Genomic DNA, 22,302 nt, shown 5'->3' with positions numbered 1-22,302 from the left:
CCCAATCTGTGTGGACCCAAACAGCCTTTTCAAGTTCGGGCATCACTGGCTGATATCCAAAAAGCAAGACAATTGAAAATGGAGATATTCATTTTTACACTGAACGCCAGTGAAGCTGCTTTCATCTCTTCAAGCTTGGGTTCAAATCCAGTCTGGACTGATAGCCTGAAAGGTCTGGTTTGAGACTGAAGGTCCAACATGAGTGAATGCTGAGTTTGGCACAAATTAGCTTTCCCATTTTGTGGTGAACAAGGTGGGAAGGTGGTGGTGTGGCAGGGGGGTGTGGGGGGTACAGAAGATGCTTTAATGGCAGGAAACCTACTGTCAACAAGCATTTGCTTAGACTGGGGGCAAAGTATCTCTGTCAAATGGCCTGGAGCGAGCTACTACTAGGGACAGACATTGAGGGGGGGGGGGGGGGGGGGGGGAAGAGAGAGAAGAGAGAGAGAGAGAGAGAGAGAGAGAGAGAGAGGTGGGGAGGGGAGAGAAATGGTAGTGCTCCATTATTCCCCTGTGCTGGCACCCTGTACTTTAACGAGCACAAAAAAATTTCAAGAAATATTGTGGTAATGGTCAATCACACTCACTTTAAAGCAAAAAAATTTACCCTTTCTTCTTTCACCCCACCCAACAAATGCTACATCTTAGTAGGACAACTGGATCTCAGTTAATGCACTGAATCAGGCACTCTGCAGAAATACAGGAAGGCGATTTAGGACAAAGTGAACACATTGTGCTGGCAGTGACTCCATAAATGCTTGGAGATGACGGGCCTTGAGGTGGAAAGTCGTTCTGGTGAAGTGGTGTACAAATGGCTGAACACTGGACAGACCCATCCATCTGAGCTTGGCAAGAGGCAAACTATCTATTGAAGACTGGTCTACATCGGTGATGCACTCTGGATTGGAGTGCTGAAACAAAGTTCAGAAAGGAAGATAAGTCCGTCCAGAGTTTAGGGCTGAATCATCAACACATCAAAAGGTCTTTCAAAAGAAAACAGGAGAAAGATCAAATTGGTAGTAAACTTGATGGCATTTCCCAGAATGTGCTATCATGGGACTGTCAACATAAAGGTTTGCTCCTTACTTGGGGCTGTCACGTCCAGTCAATTTAGAAAGAGAGCTTCCCCATCTCATAACGTAATGCTTAATTGTTGACAGCATGTAAGCTTAGGCTGGTGCCAGGACTGCACAAACAAAACTATTTAATTCTCAATTTTTAAAAAGAAAGTAGGAACAAAAGGTTACTTTAGCAAGAAAAAGGACAGACATGTTTAACCATTCATTTCTTTTTTAAAAGAATGATTACCACAGTTGTATTTTATACAAAAACAAAACTGTGGCCAACTCCTGAGAACCTTTCCCCACGGATACAGAACATGCAGCGCAAACAGCAACAGTTGTAAAACAAGAAAACAAACCAAAACTGGTTGTTGTTTTTTGTAATTATTACAGTCTAGCATTTTGAGAATTTTATTTAGAAACTCATGCTCAGTAAGCAAATGTGTGCTATATTTACAAGACCACAAAGAGTAAAAACACAGCTTTTACTCACACGCTCAAGGACAGAGCAAAATGAATAAAAGGAAGTCTCATTGATAGTGAAACCTAATCCTCCAGTCATTTTGATTAAATATAAGCCTTCCTGCCTAAGCAACCAGGTCAAACCCACTGGTTTGGGTCCCTTTAGGAAATGTTAGGGCAGTACTTAGTGGAGCCTGTTCCTGACAAAGCAGCCACTGAGAGAGACCAGGGAGGGGGGGGGACAGACAGAGAGAGAGAGACACACACACACACACACACACACACACACACACACACACACACACACACACACACACACACACACACACACAGAGAGGGAGAGAGAGGCACACACACAGAGAGGGGGGGGGGAGAGAGACAGAGAGAGGGAGAGACAGAGAGAGGGAGAGACAGAGAGAGGGAGAGACAGAGAGAGGGAGAGACAGAGAGAGGGAGAGACAGAGAGAGAGAGAGAGACACAGAGACAGAGACAGGGAGAGAAAAAGAGATGCGCAGTCAGACAAACCTGCAATGTTGTCTCGTTCAAATATTAATACACCTGAAAGCTGCATTGTAAGGAGATTCAGGGCAGGCTTCCTCCTGATGTGACTGGATATTATAGACTCCACTATATCGCTAAATCATGTTCAAGTATGAGTTCTGACAGCAGTGATCAAAGTTCCAAACAACCAAATATTAAGGAGTCTATAATGGGTTTGTACTTCACCAGTCAACAGCTACGTAACTGCCTTTTCCAAAAAAAATTGACGTATTACCTCAGGTAGTTCCAAGCTTCTCCCAACAGGGCCATTCAGGAATGATTAACCCAAACAGGAAACATAACACTTAAGATGGAAAGAGCATTTGAGACAGACACCAAAGGTGTCCTCAAGGAAGTGAGCTGGCCAGTTTCTTTAGCGATAATTCCCAGTGTTTGTTTTTTGTGTGAGCTTTCCATTTCATAATATGTTCCATGACTGGAATGTGATACTCATCTATATTTTGGAACGGTAGTTTATGAGTTGCTCTGTATGTAACAATGTTTTCCTCCAGCAGCTCATCAGGAGACATTACATCTCTTTTCCAAGTGTATTTTCCAAATGGCATACATGTTTAGCTTCTTTGTACCTTTTAATAAAAGGAACAACAGAAGGATCTTAAAGGAGCTTTTAAAAGCATTGAGTTTTTGGGAAGACTTATAATTTTCCACAAAACACACGTTAAAATAAAATTTGATTGAAATTCTTAAGACTGTAAGGAATACTCCAAAATGACAAGTAGAAGATCAATTGCAGCTAATGAAGCGTACAATCATTGTTTCTCTTCTTGCAGAGGTGTCTCCTGGAAAATATAACTTTTCTGACTTGGTTGCAAAGGAGACGAAAAGGCATCGCATGCTCTGAGTTTACCAGCACTGCACTAACAAAGTGAGCCATGCTCTAGGGCTCTTAGTAAGGACAACAAAGCCACCACATCTGGCAGAGACACGCAAGGGACTGTGACCAATTAAAATTCAAGCACTGGCTTAGGAAGCACTCCCCAATCTCCCTTCATTACAAGCAGAGCCCTGTCAATGTGGTGTGTCAGTATAATGCATTTTTTTTTGCTGTTGAGGTGGTGTCTTTCTCATCTCCCTAAGCTCTTCCCCTCTCTCTGCTGCTCTATCAACTACTTTAACAAAATACCTTAAGCTTTTTTAAAGTTACAGCACAGAATGGTTAAATAAGAAGAGAATTAATATAAGTGTGAGGTACATGCCAGAACACCTCAAGTGCAGTCTGCTTCTGGTCATTCAAGTTTGCACTTTGCTTGGAAAGAGTTTCAATTAACCAGTGGTTTGAATGAAGTAAGTCAAATAAAATTGCACAAGAGGCAATTGCATTCATGTACAATTTGCATCAACATAATTCAAGTTACATAGTTTTGAATCAAGAATAGATTGTACTTTGAGTAAACAAATCATCTGGAGTTATCCACACAAACAAGTCAACGTGACAGCAGCAAGAGGAAACCTGGATAAAGGACTGGATAAGTCAAACTGGAACGGTCTACATAGACTGTTTTTAAATCTGGGTTTCCATATTCTAACCGGTTAATATTCAGTGCAATCCACTGGCTGCTAATAGCTTCTCAGGTCTTAGAGCCTTCATACCTCCTTCGAATGCCAACATTCCGAAGTGCGTTAAGTTACTGTCCTGAGGAATTTACCACTTTAAGGAACAAAATCTCGTTCAGAAAATTGGGACTACGGCCTTCAAGAAGTTGCATTTCCCCACCTCCCTGCATCCCCATAGAAAAGGAGACAATTTAAAATAATTATATTTTGACAATCAATTAAAACAGTGTTGCTGCACAATCTGGTAATTAAAAACCAGCAGCTTGTTTCAGAATTTAAAAAGAGCAGAATATTGAACCAATAACAATGTTAACATTTTGCATGATGAGACCACAAAAGGAGATTCAAATAGCTTACACAACTCTTGAAAGAGAAGACTGCTTCCTCTCAGACACCCTGAGCAGGTTTCCTGTTTCTATCTTCCCATATCAAAACTCCTGGACAGATTCAGGTGTGCATGTGGCAAGTCAACACCAGCCTTTCCACACGCTGGAACATTTAACTTGTTATACTGTTTGATCAATGCTTTGCTGGTTACTACGATCAGCAGCCAATTCAGAGTCTACTGGATAGTCAGGAGCTTTTTGTCACTCAGGTAACTGACAGACCTGAGTAAAGGTTTTCTAGTGCCTGGTGTACAACCTGTTGTGAACCAAGATAACTGCAGATAATGAGTCTTTAAGACACATTCAAGAATGAACTTGCCTCTAGATACCTCTTCAGGGTCACTTGGAATGTAAGAAGTGAGCAGGGATGTCCAGTGACATTGCATCACTTCAATCTGTAGATTTCACAGGGAGAAACCAGGGCTCAATGATGTTAGAGTTAATGTGTACAGTCAAATGATTTGACTAGGATGATTCAGGCTTGGATGAGCTTCACTGCATTTTGGAAGTACTTTGGTTGAGTTCACATTGCTATAGAGAAATTTAACTGAATTGTACCCAGCTTCGGCCATTAGTTATGGTATGGTCAATTAATTCTGGTCACTTAACCATGCCATGACCCACTGATTTTATGTCCAGACTTGGAGCTTAGTTGCAGTGCTAACGTCCCTAGTCATCACAATTCGCCTCAACCCAGCTATCTAACCCATGTGAGAATTAGGAGACCACTTCTGGCAAAATGATTAATTTCCATGTGCTCACCTCCAGTGCCCAGCCTTCGGGGGCTCAGGCACAGCACAAGGAGGGTAAGTAAAGCCACAGGCACTTTGCAGCTTCCTGAGGATACAGCTGCCTTAAGCAGGAACCTCCGCAGTCACTGACCAGCAGGTACGGAGTTGCTTAAGCATCTGATTTCTGAATACATCACAGAGGGGTAATCCTCTGTAAACCCTACCCACCCACCATGACCATGACCCAACAAACCCAACTCCCAGACCCACAAAACACTACCTGCACCACACACTCCCCCACACATTTGGTCAAAACACAGAGTATCTGCTACAGTCCCAATGAATTCAATCCTTTTCAAGTTGCAGCTTGCACGCAATGAAAAGAATGCCACTCGCCAGGACCCTATCAAGATGAGCAAATCCTACATCGAACACAATGAGGGAGACAGGTCAGAGAAAAGGTTCCAGGTCACCTGGCCAGATTAAGAAGTGTGTCCCCTTTAGGAAGACATCACCACACATGCAGTGCTCATACCTACTTTCTTTTTGCCCTGTGAAAACTGCCCAAAGCATATGTAAATATGCTGTCAATTTATTTTGGCAACTGATACGCCGTAGCTCTGAGATCTGCTGCGTGTGACATTTGTAGGTATCCCACTTGCTGAATCTTAGGGGAATGGAGGGACTGACAGAGAGAAGTGGGGGTGAGGAAGAGTAGGGAGTTGGGGCGGAGGACAGGGAGAGAATTAATGCCGTTTTCACTTTGTAATGTTTCCAGAGAAACACAGTGCTCTTTGGATAATAACCATCAAACATTTCAACTTAAAAAAAGCATATTTAAAAGTGGCAGTACCAGCTTGGAAATTACTGCAGCAGTCAGTGCGTGTTCACAATCCACACTGTGTTTGATCGATTCTGGATGTCAGCGACACAGACATTCACACACACGCGCACACTCTCACACACACGCGCATATCATCCACCCCCCACCCCCACATTAAGTGCACCTTAAGAAAGCAAAAGAGCCCATCTCTCTTTTTTTTGTAAAAATTACTTCAGCCGATTTACAATGGCCAAAGCCCAAATGTTGCAAACAAGGTTGAGAATAGGTTGAATAGCGAGGTGGAGGAAGGGGTGGGAGAACAGAGAAAAACAGTAGATTTTAAAATTTCTCACAGCTTATATGCTACATCACAAAATAGAACAACTACTTTTTTTTTGCGACAAATGCACCTGTATCTGCCCTTGTCAGTTTGGCTGACTCCTCATTCCTCTAGGTGGGCAGCTCGGCACTGAAGAGTCTATTTGCACCCAGAGGGAGTCTTTCGCCATGCTGTTCATTGCGATTTATGGTGGTGTGGAGGGGCTGCCAGTGCCCAGTCTCCTCACCACCTACCCCCTCCAAACCACACTGCCACCTCCCGTCCCCCACCCCTACAACCCCCAAACAGCGGCCAGGAAAAGTGAGAAGCCCCAGGACTTTTGCATCTGCGTCTGTCTGGCCATCTCTCTTGTGGGAATTTGGTCATCATGGTAAGAAGTGCAATTGAGCCTGAGTGTTTTGAAGGAAAATAAAAGGATCCTTTCCCAGCGGAGGACACGCAGGCACAGGCAAAATATAATAATTATACAAAACAAGGATCAGAGTCTGAAGCTTCTCAACCAGTCACGTGGCTTTTTCATCCAAAACAAAGGGAGTTGAACATGCAAGCAGAACCTCGCCATCCCTCGAGAGCTGCAGTCATTTGTGCCTATCTGCATTCTTCTTCCTTTTCCTCTTGAAGAAACAGCAACACCTAGAGGTGGCAGAAGACAGAAGGGGAGGGGAGAAAAGCTATTAATGAAACTGGCATGAGTTCTGCTTGCAAATGACTCATAAAAGACAATCATCTTCTGTTGAGGCACACAATCTCACACTGAATGCCCACGCTTCCTTAAAACTCCTCCAGATCTAAATATACAATTAGTACAACTGATCGGGTCCATGCATTGAAAAATACACCTGATCAAACAAGTAAATTATCAAGGGTAAATATATATTTGATACCTAAATCAAGGGGAAACTAGACAGCTGCATGAAGGTTAAGATTATGGTGATAAGGTTAGATAAAATTGGGTGGTAGACGTTTGCGTGAAGAAAACAGAGACATTGATTAGTTTTTTTTAAAAATTTCTTCTTTTCTGGGATATGGGCTTCGCTAACTGGCCAGCATTTATTGCCCATCCCTATCTGCCTTTGAGAAGGTGGTGGTGAGCTGCATTCTTGAGCCAGTGCAGTGCACCTGCTGTGGGTTGACCCACAATGCCACAAGGGAGGGAATTCCCGATTTTGACCAAATGACGAAGGAACAGCAATACATTTCCAAGTAAGGATGGTGAGTGGCTTCGAAGGGAACTTGCACGTGATGGTGTTCCATATATCTGCTGCCCTTGTCCTTCCAGATGGTTGTGGGTTTGGAAGGTGTTGTCTGAGAATCTTTGGTGAATTTCTGTAGCTTATCTTGTAGATAGTGCACTCTGCTAAACTGAATAGTCTGCTTCAATGTTGTACATTGCAAACCTTTAGTTGATACATGAAAAACTATACACCATAGTTAAATGTGCAAGATATATCACTGATGTGCAAATCTACAAGTTGTAGTAAAGAGACTGGCCGCAGACAATGGTACAGTCCAGGCATTGGCATCATTTCCACATTGTTACATTCAATGACCACAAACTAATTTCCCTTTTGTGGATTTTCAATTACAAATAACAAACAAATAGTTCCTCGAGATTGAGTGACAAAATATAGTGGATATAATGGTGTCGTAGCTATTAGTAAAACAAAAAGTCTGGACTAAAAGTCAAAAGAAAATGATCAAATTTCAACACAACAATGTGAAGAGCTAAACTTTAAAAAACATAGAATAATAAGCTTGGACCAGTAAAAGTGACTGCGAAGCTGTTTATTTCAGGCCACAGTAACTGGTTCACTAATACCCTTTGAAAAAAAACAAATTCACTGGCAGGTTTAGCAACATGCCAACAAGCCCAACCCCACATGATTTGCCCTCATGAAGGTCATGGTAAGCCTTGAGCCACTGGAGCCCATCTTATGTAGTCACATAGATAGTAGGAACTGCAGATGCTGCAGAATCTGAGATAACAAGGTGTAGAGCTGGATGAACACAGCAGGCCACGCAGCAGAGGAGCAGGAAGGCTAACATTTCAGGCCTAGGACCTTCTTCAGTGAGGGGAGGGTCTAGGCCCAAAACATCAGCCTTCCTGCCCCTCAGATGCTGCTTGGTCTGCTGTGTTCATCCAGCTCTACACCTTATTATGTAGTCACACCTTGTTAGTAGGGAATAAGTTCTAGGGCTTTGACACAGCAACACTGAAGAAATGGTGACATATTTTCTAATCAGGATGATTCAAAGTTCATAGAATCCCTACAATGTGCAAACAGGCCCTTCGGCCCAACAAGTTCACACTGACCCTCACAGCATCCCACCCAGACCCATCCCCCTCTCGCTACTAACCGACATATCCCTGAACATTATGGTCAATTTAGCATGGCCAATCCACCTAGCCTGCACATCTTTAGACAGAGAGGAAACCCATGCAGACATGGTGAGAATGTGCAAACTCCACACAGAGTGTGGCTTGGAGGGGAACTTGCAGTGGTGGTGTTCCCACGTATCTTCTCCGTCTAGTTCGAAGTGGTTGTGGGTCTGGAAGGTGCTGTCAAAGGGGTCTTCATGAGTTTCTACCATCCTGTAGATGGTACATAATGTTGCTACTGTGCATCACTGGTAGAAGGAATGGACATTTAATGGTGTCATGCGTCTCAAGTGCTGTTGGAGGTGCACTCAATCATGCAAATGGGAAGTGTTCATTACACTTTGGGGATTCTTAAGTGGATCAACTATTAAAAAACACTGTACTTACAAAAGCACATCTGCAATGTGTAACTCATTATAGAATAAAGACTGCCCACCAGGTACAAGGCACAAATCAAACTGATGAAGTGGTAATTGGCTGGATTGGATTTATCTTACTTTTTTTGGACAAGACATACTTGGGCAATTCTCTACATTGTTGGGTAGATGCCAATGTTGTCATTTTACTGGGTCCACTTGGCTAGAGGTGTGGCTAGTTCTGGAACACAGCACAGTTGGGCTGTGGTCAGGGCATACAGCTTAAAAATAAGGAGAATGCCACCTGGGTCCAAGATGATGAGAAATTATTTTTACTCAGAGGCTTGTGAATTTTTAAAATTCCCAATTTATAGAGGGATGTCAAAACTTAGGTTTCGAGTATATTTAAGGTATAGATTAACGGATTTTTGATTATCAATCACAGATAGATTTATGGGGTTGAGGCGAGTAAAAGGCACTGAACTGTTCAATCAGCCTTGATCATACTGGATGGCAAGGCATATTCAATGGGCGGAATAGCCTACTCCTGTTCCTACAGTCTATGTATCCAGTGGACGTAAGGAAAACTGGCTGACTGTAACTGGACGTTGCACCAGAAAACCAGAAATGATAAATGCAGATATTGTGTTGTATGTGTAAAATCTTTGTCACTACACTGTTTTGATACCATCACCTTGATACCTTGTTACGACCTCTCAACCTTAACTAGCTTGTGCAGATTTGGAATACTTGTTACTTTGGTTAGACTCTCAGCATGCAATTCTCACACTTAATATGTTAGTCTAGCCATTTGGTTTGACTCCAGCGCCACCCAATTTCTAATTTTTTGTAATTATCTCTCTGCCTCAATTAACTGGATCACAGGCCATCCCTTTACTTGCTATTTAGCAGCTGACACTTTACTCACATCGTCTGACACTTTTGATCACCTGTAGAGGCTTGTTATTCAGTTTGTACACATTCCACTCACACCATTTGTATGGTCTTTTGATCTCTGTGTGTACATTCTGTGCCTGTGCGCTTTTCTTTACTTCACTTGAAGGAGCAGCGCTCTGAAAGCTTGCGATTTCAAATAAACCTACTGGACTATAACCTAGCATTGAGAGACTTCTGACCTCTGCTATACAGTCAGTCCTTGTTCCTCTTTTGTCTAAATCAACATTGTTTGGTCTTTAGATTGTGCACAGCTTCAGTGATAAACATTTTTCTAGCAAGTTTTGAGAAGATTTGATTTCCATCAACAAACACACTGGCTCCAAATCAATCTACCACCCCCTGAGAAAAAGAACAGGAAATGACATCACCAACGCAGGAAATGACATCACCAACCCAAGGAAACCTAACCAGATAAATAGAAAGTGGGACATAACACCAGCGCTTCGTCGGAGGCTCACTGATGATGTTACCTAGAATGGTGACGAAACGTCTGAAAACTAATCTTCCAGCTCAGCGGGCAAACTCACATCTTAAACATTTTTCTCCTGACTACTTTGTTATAATCATCTAAATGCTAATGAAGTGTTAATGTCTGAGACTGATTTACTTGGTCATTCTCCAGAAGCATTTCTCTAGTGTTTTCTAGCACGGTTTCTTGTGTTGGGAATAGTTCAGAAAAGGTTTACTAGGTTGATTTCTGGGATCAGGCATTTGTTTTATGAGGACGTTGGGCCAAAATCCACTAGAGTTTAGAATTTGAGAAGTGATCTTATTGAAAGGTAAAAGGTTCAAAGGGACTTGACAGGGTATTTGTTGAAAGGATGCATCTTGAACGGGAAATCTACAAAGAAATCTCAGATTTAAGATGGAGAGGAGGAGGAATTTCTTTTCTCAATTCTTTCCTCATTCATTTCTGAAGATCTCTTCACCAGAGAACATTCTGGAAACTTTCAGGAAAATGGAGTTAAGTCCACAATCAGGTAAGGCAAGATCTACTGAGCCACTGGCAGAGCTGGGTGGAGAGGGTGAACAGTTTACTTTTGTTCCTTTTTGTTATAATGTTATGATCAACCTGTTGAGCATAATTTTTCCTAGAGACTATTTTTACATAAGCTAATGTAAAAATCTAGTTTTCACCTGTTGCAACGATATAATTTTATTTCAAGTGTATATAGTGCTGTTTTAGCCACTTTGTTTCCTGCAAAATTATGAGACCTAGATACAAGCTGAATATTTCAATCAGTTGATTGAAAACAGGTCAGCTAACAGGGAAATCCAGTATAATATCTGACAGGCACTTAATTTTCATCAGAAGTTAGTATTTTCCCAACCTGCAGTTGCTGATGTGATCGTTTCACAAAGTATTAAAGCTCCAAAGCTGAAGAGCATGTTAGATGATACCACCTATTCCCCAAGTGGAATAGTGAAACATCTGGAAAGTATCTAATTACCAGTGGAATAGGTTTTACTAAGTGCACGCAACCTTTAGGGAATCTCCATCTTCTTACTTTCCATGAGTTTTGTGCATCAGGCCTGCTTTCTGTCCCCATTCACAGTTAGATGGCTGGTTTCAGTTTTCACTTGAGAAATGTGCTTATCAGCAGTTCACTGAAAGGAATAACTCAAAGCAAGCCTCAGCATGTGACTGGTAATATAGGGAAAGCCAACATCAAAGTCACGAGCTGTCAGAGTGGAGACAAATGGCATCTAAGTAGTAATAACCTCAACTTAGATATTCAATATTGTCTCTATGCTTTGCGAAATAAAATCTGCACAGCCTTGCCACCAATAATGACAAGTGCAAAATAAGTAATCTCAGTGTTAGTTTATATCAGCGATGATATGACCAACAAGTGAATCAAACAAATAGTTCTATAGATAAACAAAATACAGATCTTGGCAGTTTGGTTCTATTTTAAATAGAGATTTCTTTCAGTGGACTTAAATTCCATTTTTATGCTGCATTTACTGTTCTTTAAATGAGTTTCCACATTGTTATAATTCTTTAACTAAATCGAGAGGCAAGTGTAATTCAATGATACAATTTGTAGAAATGCCTAGAAATCATGAAACAAGGTTTTATCTGAGCCCTTTACAGAATATTACAGATTATAAAGATGAATAAAAACTATGTGGAAACATGGGAATAGGCCATTCAGCCCATTGAGCCTGCTCCATTCAATATAATCATGGCTGATTCCTACTTCAAATGATCTTGTTTTCCCCCTACACTTTCCTTACATCCCTTTACCCTGTTGGCATTTAGAAATCTGTCAAGTTCTTTAAATAGACTCAATGAGCGCCCCCGTAGCCCTCTGCAGTACAGAATTCCAGAGCTTCACCACCGTTAGAATCAGAAAATTCTGCTCTTCCTCTCCTTGTTTAGTATTTTTCCCTTTACTTTGAAATTGTGGCCACCAGTTCCAGATTCTCCAATGAGGGAAACCATCTGACCTGCATCTCCCCTGTCTATCTCTTCAAGAATCTTGTGTTCTAATAGGATACATCTCACTCTTCAAAACTCAGTTCCCCCAATTTCTCTGTGCAGGATAGCCCTCCTTCCCAGGAACACGCTCGATGAATCTTTGCTGCACTCCCTCTATGGCAATAATATCTTTCTTAAGGTAAGGGATCAAAACTGTACACAATACTCTAGGTGAAGTCTTACCAAACTCCTAAGCAGTTAAAGACAGACTTCAGTACTGCCAGACTCCAAACTTATTATGAAAGCCAAGCTTCCATCAACCTTCCTGATACCTCACTGCACCTGCATTTTAAGTATTCAGTGGCTTGACTATTACACCCAGGTCTCTCCATCCATGCATACTTTTTTAAATTTTCTAATCCCTTACCATTTAAGAAATAGCATATCTGCTCCACCTACTAAAAAGATAACATTTTTCCATAACATATTCCATTTGCCATGTTCTTACCTACTCAAACCCTCTTGAAGCTACTTTGCATCCTCCCCCTTTCCAGCACACACTGTCACATAGGTTTATGTCATCTTTGAACTTGGAAATATTACATTTGGTCCTCATTTCCAAATTATTGGTGAAGACAGTGACTAGCTAGTGTCCCATATATGAATCCTGCAGTACCCCATCTGTCACAGACTGGCAAGATGCAAATGAGCCATTTTTTTGACAAAATTTCGTATTCACAAATTCATGCTGACTTCGTCCAATCCAATCAACCTTATCCTCTTGTCATTTATCTCATCTTTTATAATTTATAAAACTATGAATGCGAGGCTAACTTGTCCATGGTTCCCAGTTATCTCTCTTCTCTTCTAATGTCATTCACTAGTATTTGGGACTTCCTAATCTGCAAGCAACATAACACAATCTATAGAATTTTAGAAAATACAATGCATCTACTATCTCCACACTTGCCTCTTTGAATATTCTGGGATGTAGAAATGAAGTCCTGGGGACTTGTCCAAAAAACACAATCTTTTACAACTAATTCTCTTCAATTCCTCATTTTCCCTAGTCCCTTGGATCTCTAATTTTGGAAGATTTCTTGCAACTTCCTCAGCGAAGACAATTACAAAGTAACCATATAAGTTCTGTCATAACACACATGACCAGAAACTAAGAATGGCTAAAACAAAGACCTTTTGTGGAAGCTTCATTGTCTAGTATTCACCAGAATATTTCACAAGAATACCAATTCAAAGTGAAGCCACTATTTATATTGCATGATAAGACAGCACGAAGTGGTTGGGGTTTAGAAGTGTTGGGGTTATTAGAAGTGTTGCCAAGGAGAATGGTGATTGACAGTTATCAATAGGTTCTGTTTACTCTTTAAACCAGGTAGGGTGACTGATTGGTCAGGGCATCATCATGAGAAACGAAATGACTGTCACCTATTTTGCTGAATTGAAACAGACACAGTGTATTTAACTTTTCTGCTATTTCCCCATTTCCAATAGAATTCCCCTGGCTCTACCCACACTGAACTCACATTTGGCAAACATTTCCTTTCAAATGTACCCATAGAAGCTTTTAGAACCCGTTTTTATGCTACTTTGCATTCATATTCAATTCTCTGTATAGTATATGCACAGGAAGAAAATATTTGTTGCAAGCCACATTGTGTATAAAATATGATTCAATCAGTAGGAATGACAACTTGCATTTAATATAGCACCTTTAATGTAGCAAAACATCCCGGGATTCTTAATAGCGTAATAAAACAATTTGACAATAAGTCACACAAAGGAAATGTCAAGGCAAAGGACCCAAAAGCTGGTTAGAGAAAGGTAAAGGGGCAGCAAGGTTTAGAAAGAGACTGCCAGACTTTAAGGCTTCTATATCTCAAACCCCACATTTGCAAGAGGTCAAAATTTGAGAAGTGGAGTTGTATGTGAGAGCTGAAGAGCTGGAGGAGGCCACAGAAATGGGAAGGGCTAAGACAACAGATGATCTGAAAACAAAGGTGAGAATTTTAAAAATCAAGATCTTATTTCAGTAGGAGCTGTAGTAGATTAGTGTGCACTGGGATGATGTGTGAACAGAACCTGATGCAAATTAGGACATCTGTGAAGATTAGGACAAGAAGTTCTGCAGAGGGTTGAAGGTGAAAGTCCAGCCATTTGAGATATCAAATCAGGAAATGAAAAGTCAGCATCATCCTACTGGACCACAGGGCTGATCTCTCATTGGAGACGACTAGTGATGGGTTAATGGTAATCTCAGCCAGTGTGCAAACTGAACCAACACTGTTGGCATCACTTTGCATCACAAACCAGCCATCCATAAAACTGAGCAAATCAACACCCAAACTGAGAAGTAACAAAGGTTTGGAGGAGTGCTTCAGCAGATGGGCTGAGGTAGGCGTACAGCACCTCTGTCAGGGTGCTTGAGCCGAGGAAATATCCAGTTAGATACATAAGCAATACACAAAGCATTTGGTCAGTTTTAATCAAACTAATTTTAAGCAGTGACAGCAGCACAGAGTATGTGTTAACTAAGGATAGCTCACAGGTGATCAAGAGTTGGACTCTTGCAAGGATCTGAAACACCAACACAGCATAAAGCATTTAATTTCAAGCCGAAAGTCATTTTTGCAGGAGTAGCTATGTGGGTAAATTTCGCACACAAAAGAAATCAATCGGCTCCATGCTGGCTTACTGGATTGAAAAGCAGCGAAATATTAGAATGACAATACTATAGATGAAATGGCTGGAGGTAGCACTTAGTGGTTGGCAAAAAAAAGAGCATGCTGGTGAAACACAACAGGTCTGGCAGCATCTGTAGATAGAAGACAGATAACATTTCAAGTCAGAACTGAAGAAGGATCACTGGTTTTGAAATGTTAACTGTTGTCTCTCTAGCGCATATTGTTTTTTCAGTTTCAGATTTCCAGCATCCATAGTTCTTTGTGTTTGTCCAGAGGGATTAAGCTGGGTTTATATAGTTTTAACTATTTATGCACAATATGAATATGGAACCATCAATGAAATCTGGTGACAAGTGATATGGGTCTGGTGCAAGTATGAGGGGACAGGGAGGGAATGGAAAATCTGTGTGTCTGGGCAACAGAACTGCACAGCTTAGAACACAGATGGATTTTAATTCAGATAAATTCAAAAATCTGAGTATCAGAAAACAAATGAAATATATGGGAACATGTCAAAAATGGATATCCTTTAGTAGAGATGACAGATGAGGAAGCCATTTTTGAGAGCCATAACAACACAGTAGGCCATTCAGCCCACTCAATCCATGTAAGCGCTCTGCAGAGGCAATCTCATTCCCCTGTTCTACTTTCGCAAATTATTTCCGGCAATTATTTCCATCCCATTTTCTTCTAATGGACCTTTCACTAAAAATCTATGATTCTACAGAGGTTAAGGAAACGCACTTCTATATTTGTTTGAATGACCTAAGAGAATCACTATGTGAAGCCACCAGCAAAGTCATTTCATAATTAACTTGCCAATTTGGATTTCTAAACTAAGTGCGAGTAACTGTGTGGAAAACGTCATACTGTGGAGGATAAAAAAACAAATCTAAAAATTGTTAAATCTGACCGATAGAAGATAGATTATAAAAGGCTATCATACGGTCATAAAATCTAACTGGTTCTTTCAAGGAAGGGAACCTTTCACCGTTATCTAGTCTGGTCTATGTGTGATTCCAGTCCCACCCTATATGATTGATACTTCTAAGATCTCTAAAGAAGTCTGGCAGTCAATCAATTATAAAAACAAGCACTAGATGGCTCACTAGCAGCTTCTTCAGGAAGTTAGGGATGGATCATAAATGCAGCTTTGCCAGTTATGCAAATTCCAAGAACAAATGACAGATCATGCCAAAAAAATTGTGGGTTAAAGTTAGGTGGCATATTTTTAAGGTGGGGGGAGGGGAAGATTTATTCGGAACCCAAGGGGCGACATTTTCATACAGAAGATGGTTTGGATGTGGAATGAACTGCCAGAGAAATGTTAAATGCAGGCACAGTTACAACGATTAAAAGGAATTTGAATAGGTACGTAAACAGCAAAGTTTTAGAGGGATAGGGACCAAGTGCAGGCAAGTGGGAGTAGTTTGATTTGGGGAACTTGGTTGGAATTGACGAGTTGGACCAAACTGTCTGTTTCTGTACTGTATGACTATGACTATAAGTAATAAATTGGAGGGGGCTCAGAGAGGAATGAGAATAATTCTAGGATTCAGAGCAGCATCCAAGTTAATATTTTCAGTCCCCATCAGTACCTTCATCTATGGCACAGTTAAAAGTGAAATGTTTCACTTGTTTTTAAATGCCAAGCGAACTGGAGAGTAGAGAATTCTTTCGGATAAATGAACACAAGTACGTCGACAAGGATTGGCATTATTGGGATGCAGAAGTTACCTACATTTGCTCCTTAATACATACGTGAAAGTATATGTTGTGGGGAGATAGAAAGCTTTGGCTGGAGAAGTGCCTGTTACGCTGCATTGGTAGCAACAGAATAATTAAGTCGTCCCCTCCAAATTGATACAAATCTCCAAGGATCACATGCTCGATAGTTCCTGAGCTGAGCAGCCATGGAGATATTATACCAAGGCAAGTCGCCACAGAAGTAAGTTTGGACAGATATTCAAGAATTTAATTCAATTCACATTTTGGATGTCATGTAGGCAGAAACTTTGCAAAGTACTTTCCAGGAGATTAATTATAGGAGGAGATAACCCAAAAAAACATGAACTTTGAATGCAATTAAATACTATTTCATCGTTATTCATTCGTTTTTCATAATCAAATCACATCACAGCTGATTTGAAGTTTCACCTCTGAATGAAAAATATTCTTTCCAAACGATATCGCATCTTATGGATTGATGGCTTGTTCCCAGATTAACACTAATAACCTGTCTGGCTGACTTCAAGGAGGCACTACCCTTTCTTCAAAATAAACTCTATCTTCTCCTATTTCTTTCTATTCAGCAAACACCAACTTGGCATGATGCAGGGTCAGGGACTTAGGAGAACAGATTGAACTTAAGGCCTCCACTGTCCTATAACACAGAACACAGCAGTACTCTCAACATTTGGTGCCATCTGGCTTGAAGGCGCTTTTAAAACAAAAATCAGTACACTTCTGTTCTCCTACGTGCCACTCTTCATCTTCCAAGAGTATCATTATTCTTACTCACATTACACAAGCCTGGAAATGGATCAAAAAGCCTGCAAATGCAATTATACTATTTTACACGCACATAAAGCAGATGTACACACACAATCACTGTGGAATGAAGTGAATAAAATAGCAGCTTCTGTTAGTTGCTTTACAAATTCTGATCATTAACTCAGTTCATGATTGTCAGGTTAGGGAACTAAGAATTGCAACAGATTTAAGCAATAAACCACGGAACCTATAACCAGTCATGGTAGCAGGGGAAAACTTTCTGGTCGAACATACTGATTTTTAAAAAAAATGATATTTTATCCAACTGGTATATCCTAAAGTCAAGCCCAATTTTATTGAAAAATAATGGTCATAGTCTTATACTTTCTCTGCTGAGTGATTAGAAAACTTCATTCCCAATTATTTGTAGGAGCATCTGGAAAGAGAATTGCAGTTGTCCACAATATTAAATGTTGACATTATAAAGAGATATGGATCAGAATTCCAATGCACTTACATCCCTATTCAGTAAACCTAAACTAACTGAAGCACATAGAGCATTGCTTTAGTTTTATCCGGTATTTTGCAGACAAATGATGATGAAAGGCTATTTCAACTTTGTGGCCCTGAGATTCAGCAGTAAAATTTCAAATGTCTTCTGCAGGAGAATAGGCTATTCAAGCCTATGTCACAGAAACATGCAGCATGGAAACAGACCCTTCAGTCCAACTCAACCATGCTGATGGGATTTCCTAAACTGAACTAGCCCCATTTGCCTGTGTTTGGTTCATTCCTCTCTCAACCCTTCCTATTCAGGACCTGTCCAAATGTCTTCAAATGTGTAATTGCACTTGCCTCCATACTTCCCTGGCAATTTGTTCCATACATGCGCCGCCCTCTGTGTGAAAAAAGCTGCCCCTCAGGTCCTTTTTTAGATCTTTCCCCTCTTTTGGACTCCCTGCCCTGGGGAAAAGATTTTGGTACTCACCTGACCTATGACTCTATAAACCTGCATAAGACCACCCCTCAGCCTCCTCTGCTCCAGGGGAGAAATGTCCCAGCCTAACCAGCCTCTCCTAATAACTCAAAATCGCATCCTTACTTAAAACAAGCAATTTAGGACTAACCAGAAGGGAAGGAATTCAATTGATCTTAAATACATTAACCTGGTACTTAAAGACAGGTGTTTTCACATTTCTTGGAGAATGTTTGAATTTTTTTCCCCCCCAAATTGACCGAGGCATTGGGATGGCTGGAGGCAACTGTCAAGAACCTGATTCAAGAAGTCTGCAAAGTCTCTGAGGTATTATTATTCATAAGAACATCAGTGGTGTTAGACACACATGGAATAAGTGCAATCAGAGGTTGTACGAATTGGCACAGTTTCTATGACATTTGACGGCTGTATCATCTAAAAGCATGAAAAGACATCTTTAAGGCCACAAGAATTAACATAATCATGCTCCATACAAAGACCTGTCCTAGAAGCTAAACATAGAGTTGCATAACTGCTCAAATGATCAACTGTGAGATCAAAAACTGAACTGGGAATCTGCAAAGTTTTATTTGCAGATGGATATCTGACTAAAGTTTTGGAGTAGATCTGTAGCTCGGGTTGTGGGTGTTGGGGTGGTTGGCTCGCCAAGCTGGTCGTTGTTCCGCAGACGTTTTGTTACCGTGCTTGGTAACATCCTCAGGGCAGCCTCTGACGAAGCGTTGGTGTGTTTTCCCACCTGGTCTTTAAACTCTGGGGTCCGTTGCGATGGATTGCCTCACTTCCGGGTTTCCTCCCTAGTGGAATGTACATGGGGTCGAGTTCAATGTGTTTATTAATAGCAGGCTTCGTGGAGTGCCATGGTTCCAGGAATTCTCATACTTATCTCTGCCTAGCCCGTCCCAGGATCTTGCTGTTTTCCCAGTCGAAGACATGGTTCTCCTTGTCCATGACTTCGACTGGGACAACAGCAAGATCCTGAGACTGGCTAGGCAGAGACAAGCACAAGAATTCCTGGAAGCATGGCACTCCACGAAGAATGCTATTAATGAACACATTGAACTCGACCCCATATACATTCCACTACGGAGGAAACCCGGAAGTGAGGCAATCCATCGCAACAGACCCAAGAGTTTAAAAACCAGGTGGGAAAACACACCAACCCTTCAGAGGCTGCCCTGAGGATGTTTCCAAGCACGGTAACAAAACGTCTGCGGAACAACAAACCAGCTTGGATCTCTAACTCTAAGCAACCTAATTTGTTACAGAAGTCATGAGTCTAAACTACCCACATTTTCAATATTTTCATCAATCCTAAAGCACAGACTTGTCTTCTGTTGCTCATACCACTTGTACTACAAATTTTCATTTCAATTTCTGTTCAAATTTACATGGTGATTGGACCTAACAGTCAGTCACAAGTTCACGTAACAGCCATCCAAGAGGACAGATTGTCACTTTTTGTTTGAGTCGTTCTAGCCTGGTCCTCTCCCTCTTTCCCTGATCAAAGAGAGGGACTCACCACATGTTGAGCACTTTGATGCAGCTACAAAGAGTTTAGAGAGAAAAGACAACAGATTAATCAAAGGAGAAAGCGCCACCGTTAAGCTTATCATGCACATGGCTCACAAGGGTCGAAGAGGGAGGAAGACGCAGCCGTACAACAAGAGGGCTTCAGAGATCAGCAAAGGTGAAGTTGCTGGACATGGAATGAGGGAAGCAAAGAGCAAGACAAGGAAAGGGAGCACAGGAAAACCAAAAAAGATTCAACGGAATAGAATCCCTGGACACAAAAACCATCCAATTAAAATGTAGAAGCTATGCGAGTGGCAAGTTGTTTGTAAACTAGAAGAAGTCAAAGAAAAGTCACATCAACATTCAAGGTAGATGCCATTGAGTAGACAACTGCACTATAACCTGTCTCACCCTCCAGATGTTTGGCTTTAATGTTTTAACTACTGCGGCTCGAGAGAATCTGAAGTAAAATTAGGCTTTGATTTTCCAACATACTCAGTATTTACTCTCTATTGAATGATAAATAAAATGTTCCTTATTAACTGATAATTACATATTTCATGGAATGGTAGAAAAAAAATCAAAAATTAGAAAAAGGCTTTTAAGTAGAAAACTTTACACAGTCTTCAAAGGATCTTTATTCCATCAAATGATCTGATGTTCAAAGGCCCTGTATCTGTATTGACCTCATCAATTTCCTCTTCCCACAGTATTGCCAAGGCTGCAGATTATGAATAAGAAAGGCAAGCAACTTGACTATTTCAGCCATGCATTTGATCTAACCTGCAGACAGACATGCTAAACAAAGTGGATCTTCCTTCCGGACACTGCAAAAGGTCCAGCAATTCAATTACTAAGACATTTTTAAGTGTTTTAATGACTTGGTAATCTTTGTTTAGCAGAATTCTAAGTCCTGATCGTAAACACCACTCCCCCCACCAACACCCCCGCCCCCCGACACACACACACACACACACACACTTTTCTACCTGATGTCTCAGAACTGTAATCACAGTATAAAATGATACTGCCATGGTAACTTCATATCCTTCGCTACAATATCTCTCTTTTTGCAGCTTGCTACCTTTCAGCGCTGCAGTTACATTCAATGCAATGATCATTGGTTAAACTCTTAACACATTCTGACAGTGAAGGTACAGGTGGGGTCAGGATGGGCGGGGGGGGGATGCGGTTTGCAGTAAAGGTGGACCCAGTGAGGTCAACAATCCAGCTTAAACGCAGATAGTATAAGGAAAACACGATCTGACAGGGTTAGCAGTTAATAGTCAACTGCAACAGAAGGTCAACTCCAGTTTAACCAATGTAATCTTCTCCAAGGAAGAGTTTGTTTAGATTGTTCCAATTACACTGGCATGAAAGCATATCAGGAGAAAATGATGGAAATGCAGGAATCATTAACCCTTTCACTGGCACACACCAATAAAACTTTATCTCTTCTGTGCCTATACACCATGATAGGCATTAAAAGGAATAACATTTTAAGAACCTAGCCTTTCACTGCATGCATGGAACACCAATGAATCTTTACAAGTAGATCATTGCAGATGTGAAAACTTGATTTCGTCACCTTTTTGAATTCACAATTTTAAGGTTGGCAAAGCTCATTTTTGTTTTCCCTCATTGTAGCAGCAGTCAACTGTAAAATATGGGTTCCAATCAACACAATATTTTATCACAGAGTCACCCATTTTGGTAAAGAGACGTTCTAAAGTGTTAACCCTTCAAATGCTTGAGATGTCCTAAACTAACATTGATATTACAAGTCAGGAATTCTCAGTGAAAATGAGACTGAGAACCAAAAGCCTGAGATGAAAGGCATTCTTCTCCGTAATTATGAACAATACTGCAGGTTCAAGAGCTGATGCAGTAGAACTTTGAAGCATCTGAAATCCTGTTCATTCTGTTTCTGGGTTATCCAGATCCCTTTTCATCAACTCTGCACTAACCAGAACAAGCATCTAACACTATTCAAGAAAGAACTCAATAAGGAAAAGCATTAATATTAAGCAAAATGAGACAGTGAAAGGGTTAAAAGGATTATGGAAAACCGCTGTTCCATCCGCGTGGGTTACAGTCTGCCTTGCATGCAGTCATCAGCCAGATACACTTCAATGAAGGTTAATGCTCCACCATTTTAAGAATCCATCACAAAAGACAGCATTGCCAATGTCCATGGATGCCAGCTTTTAGAAGGGGCCAGCTTTCAGTTTTGGAATTTATCAATAACTTGGGAACTATATTGAAAAGAATCCTGCCACTTCAGCTAAATACTTAAGACAACACAGTGATATTAGGTGAAATAAGTTCAGTTTTGGAAATGAAGGTTACAAGTGCAGATACGGCAGAGCAGGGTGTTTTCCCATATTCTTATTAAATTGTCAAGATCATTGCATTTTGTTGCTGATTAAGAAGTCATATTAATGCACTTCTACCAGGCATCAAGCAAAAAGATGTGCTTAGTCTAATGAAGTGCTATTTGACTGATTCCTTTATAAGAATGGGGGTGCTAGGTGGCCGAGGTTTGGGAGTCTCTCCCATTT

The 22,302-nt window shown here is 40.9% G+C and overlaps 1 protein-coding gene across 4 annotated transcripts in view; it reads right to left on the bottom strand.

Moving 5' to 3' along the window:
* Positions 1 to 436: 436 nt before the first annotated feature.
* Positions 437 to 22,302, bottom strand: part of LOC125446836 (casein kinase I-like) — a 185,761-nt gene continuing 163,895 nt past the window's right edge. For 3 of the 4 annotated variants that reach the window (XM_048520725.2, XM_048520728.2, XM_048520726.2), the window contains 2 exons: positions 19,749 to 19,772; positions 437 to 6,552 (listed from right to left, as the gene is read on the bottom strand). In XM_048520725.2, coding sequence (XP_048376682.1) covers positions 6,498 to 6,552; positions 19,749 to 19,772 — 79 coding nt within the window. In that variant the 3' untranslated portion in view covers positions 437 to 6,497. The remainder of the gene's footprint in view (positions 6,553 to 19,748; positions 19,773 to 22,302) is intronic. The other variant, XM_048520727.2, reaches the window with a different exon arrangement.

This window comes from Stegostoma tigrinum, chromosome 36 (assembly GCF_030684315.1).
Source record: "Stegostoma tigrinum isolate sSteTig4 chromosome 36, sSteTig4.hap1, whole genome shotgun sequence".
Taxonomy (NCBI): Eukaryota; Metazoa; Chordata; class Chondrichthyes; order Orectolobiformes; family Stegostomatidae; genus Stegostoma; species Stegostoma tigrinum.
This window is presented reverse-complemented; position numbering and strand designations above follow the sequence as displayed.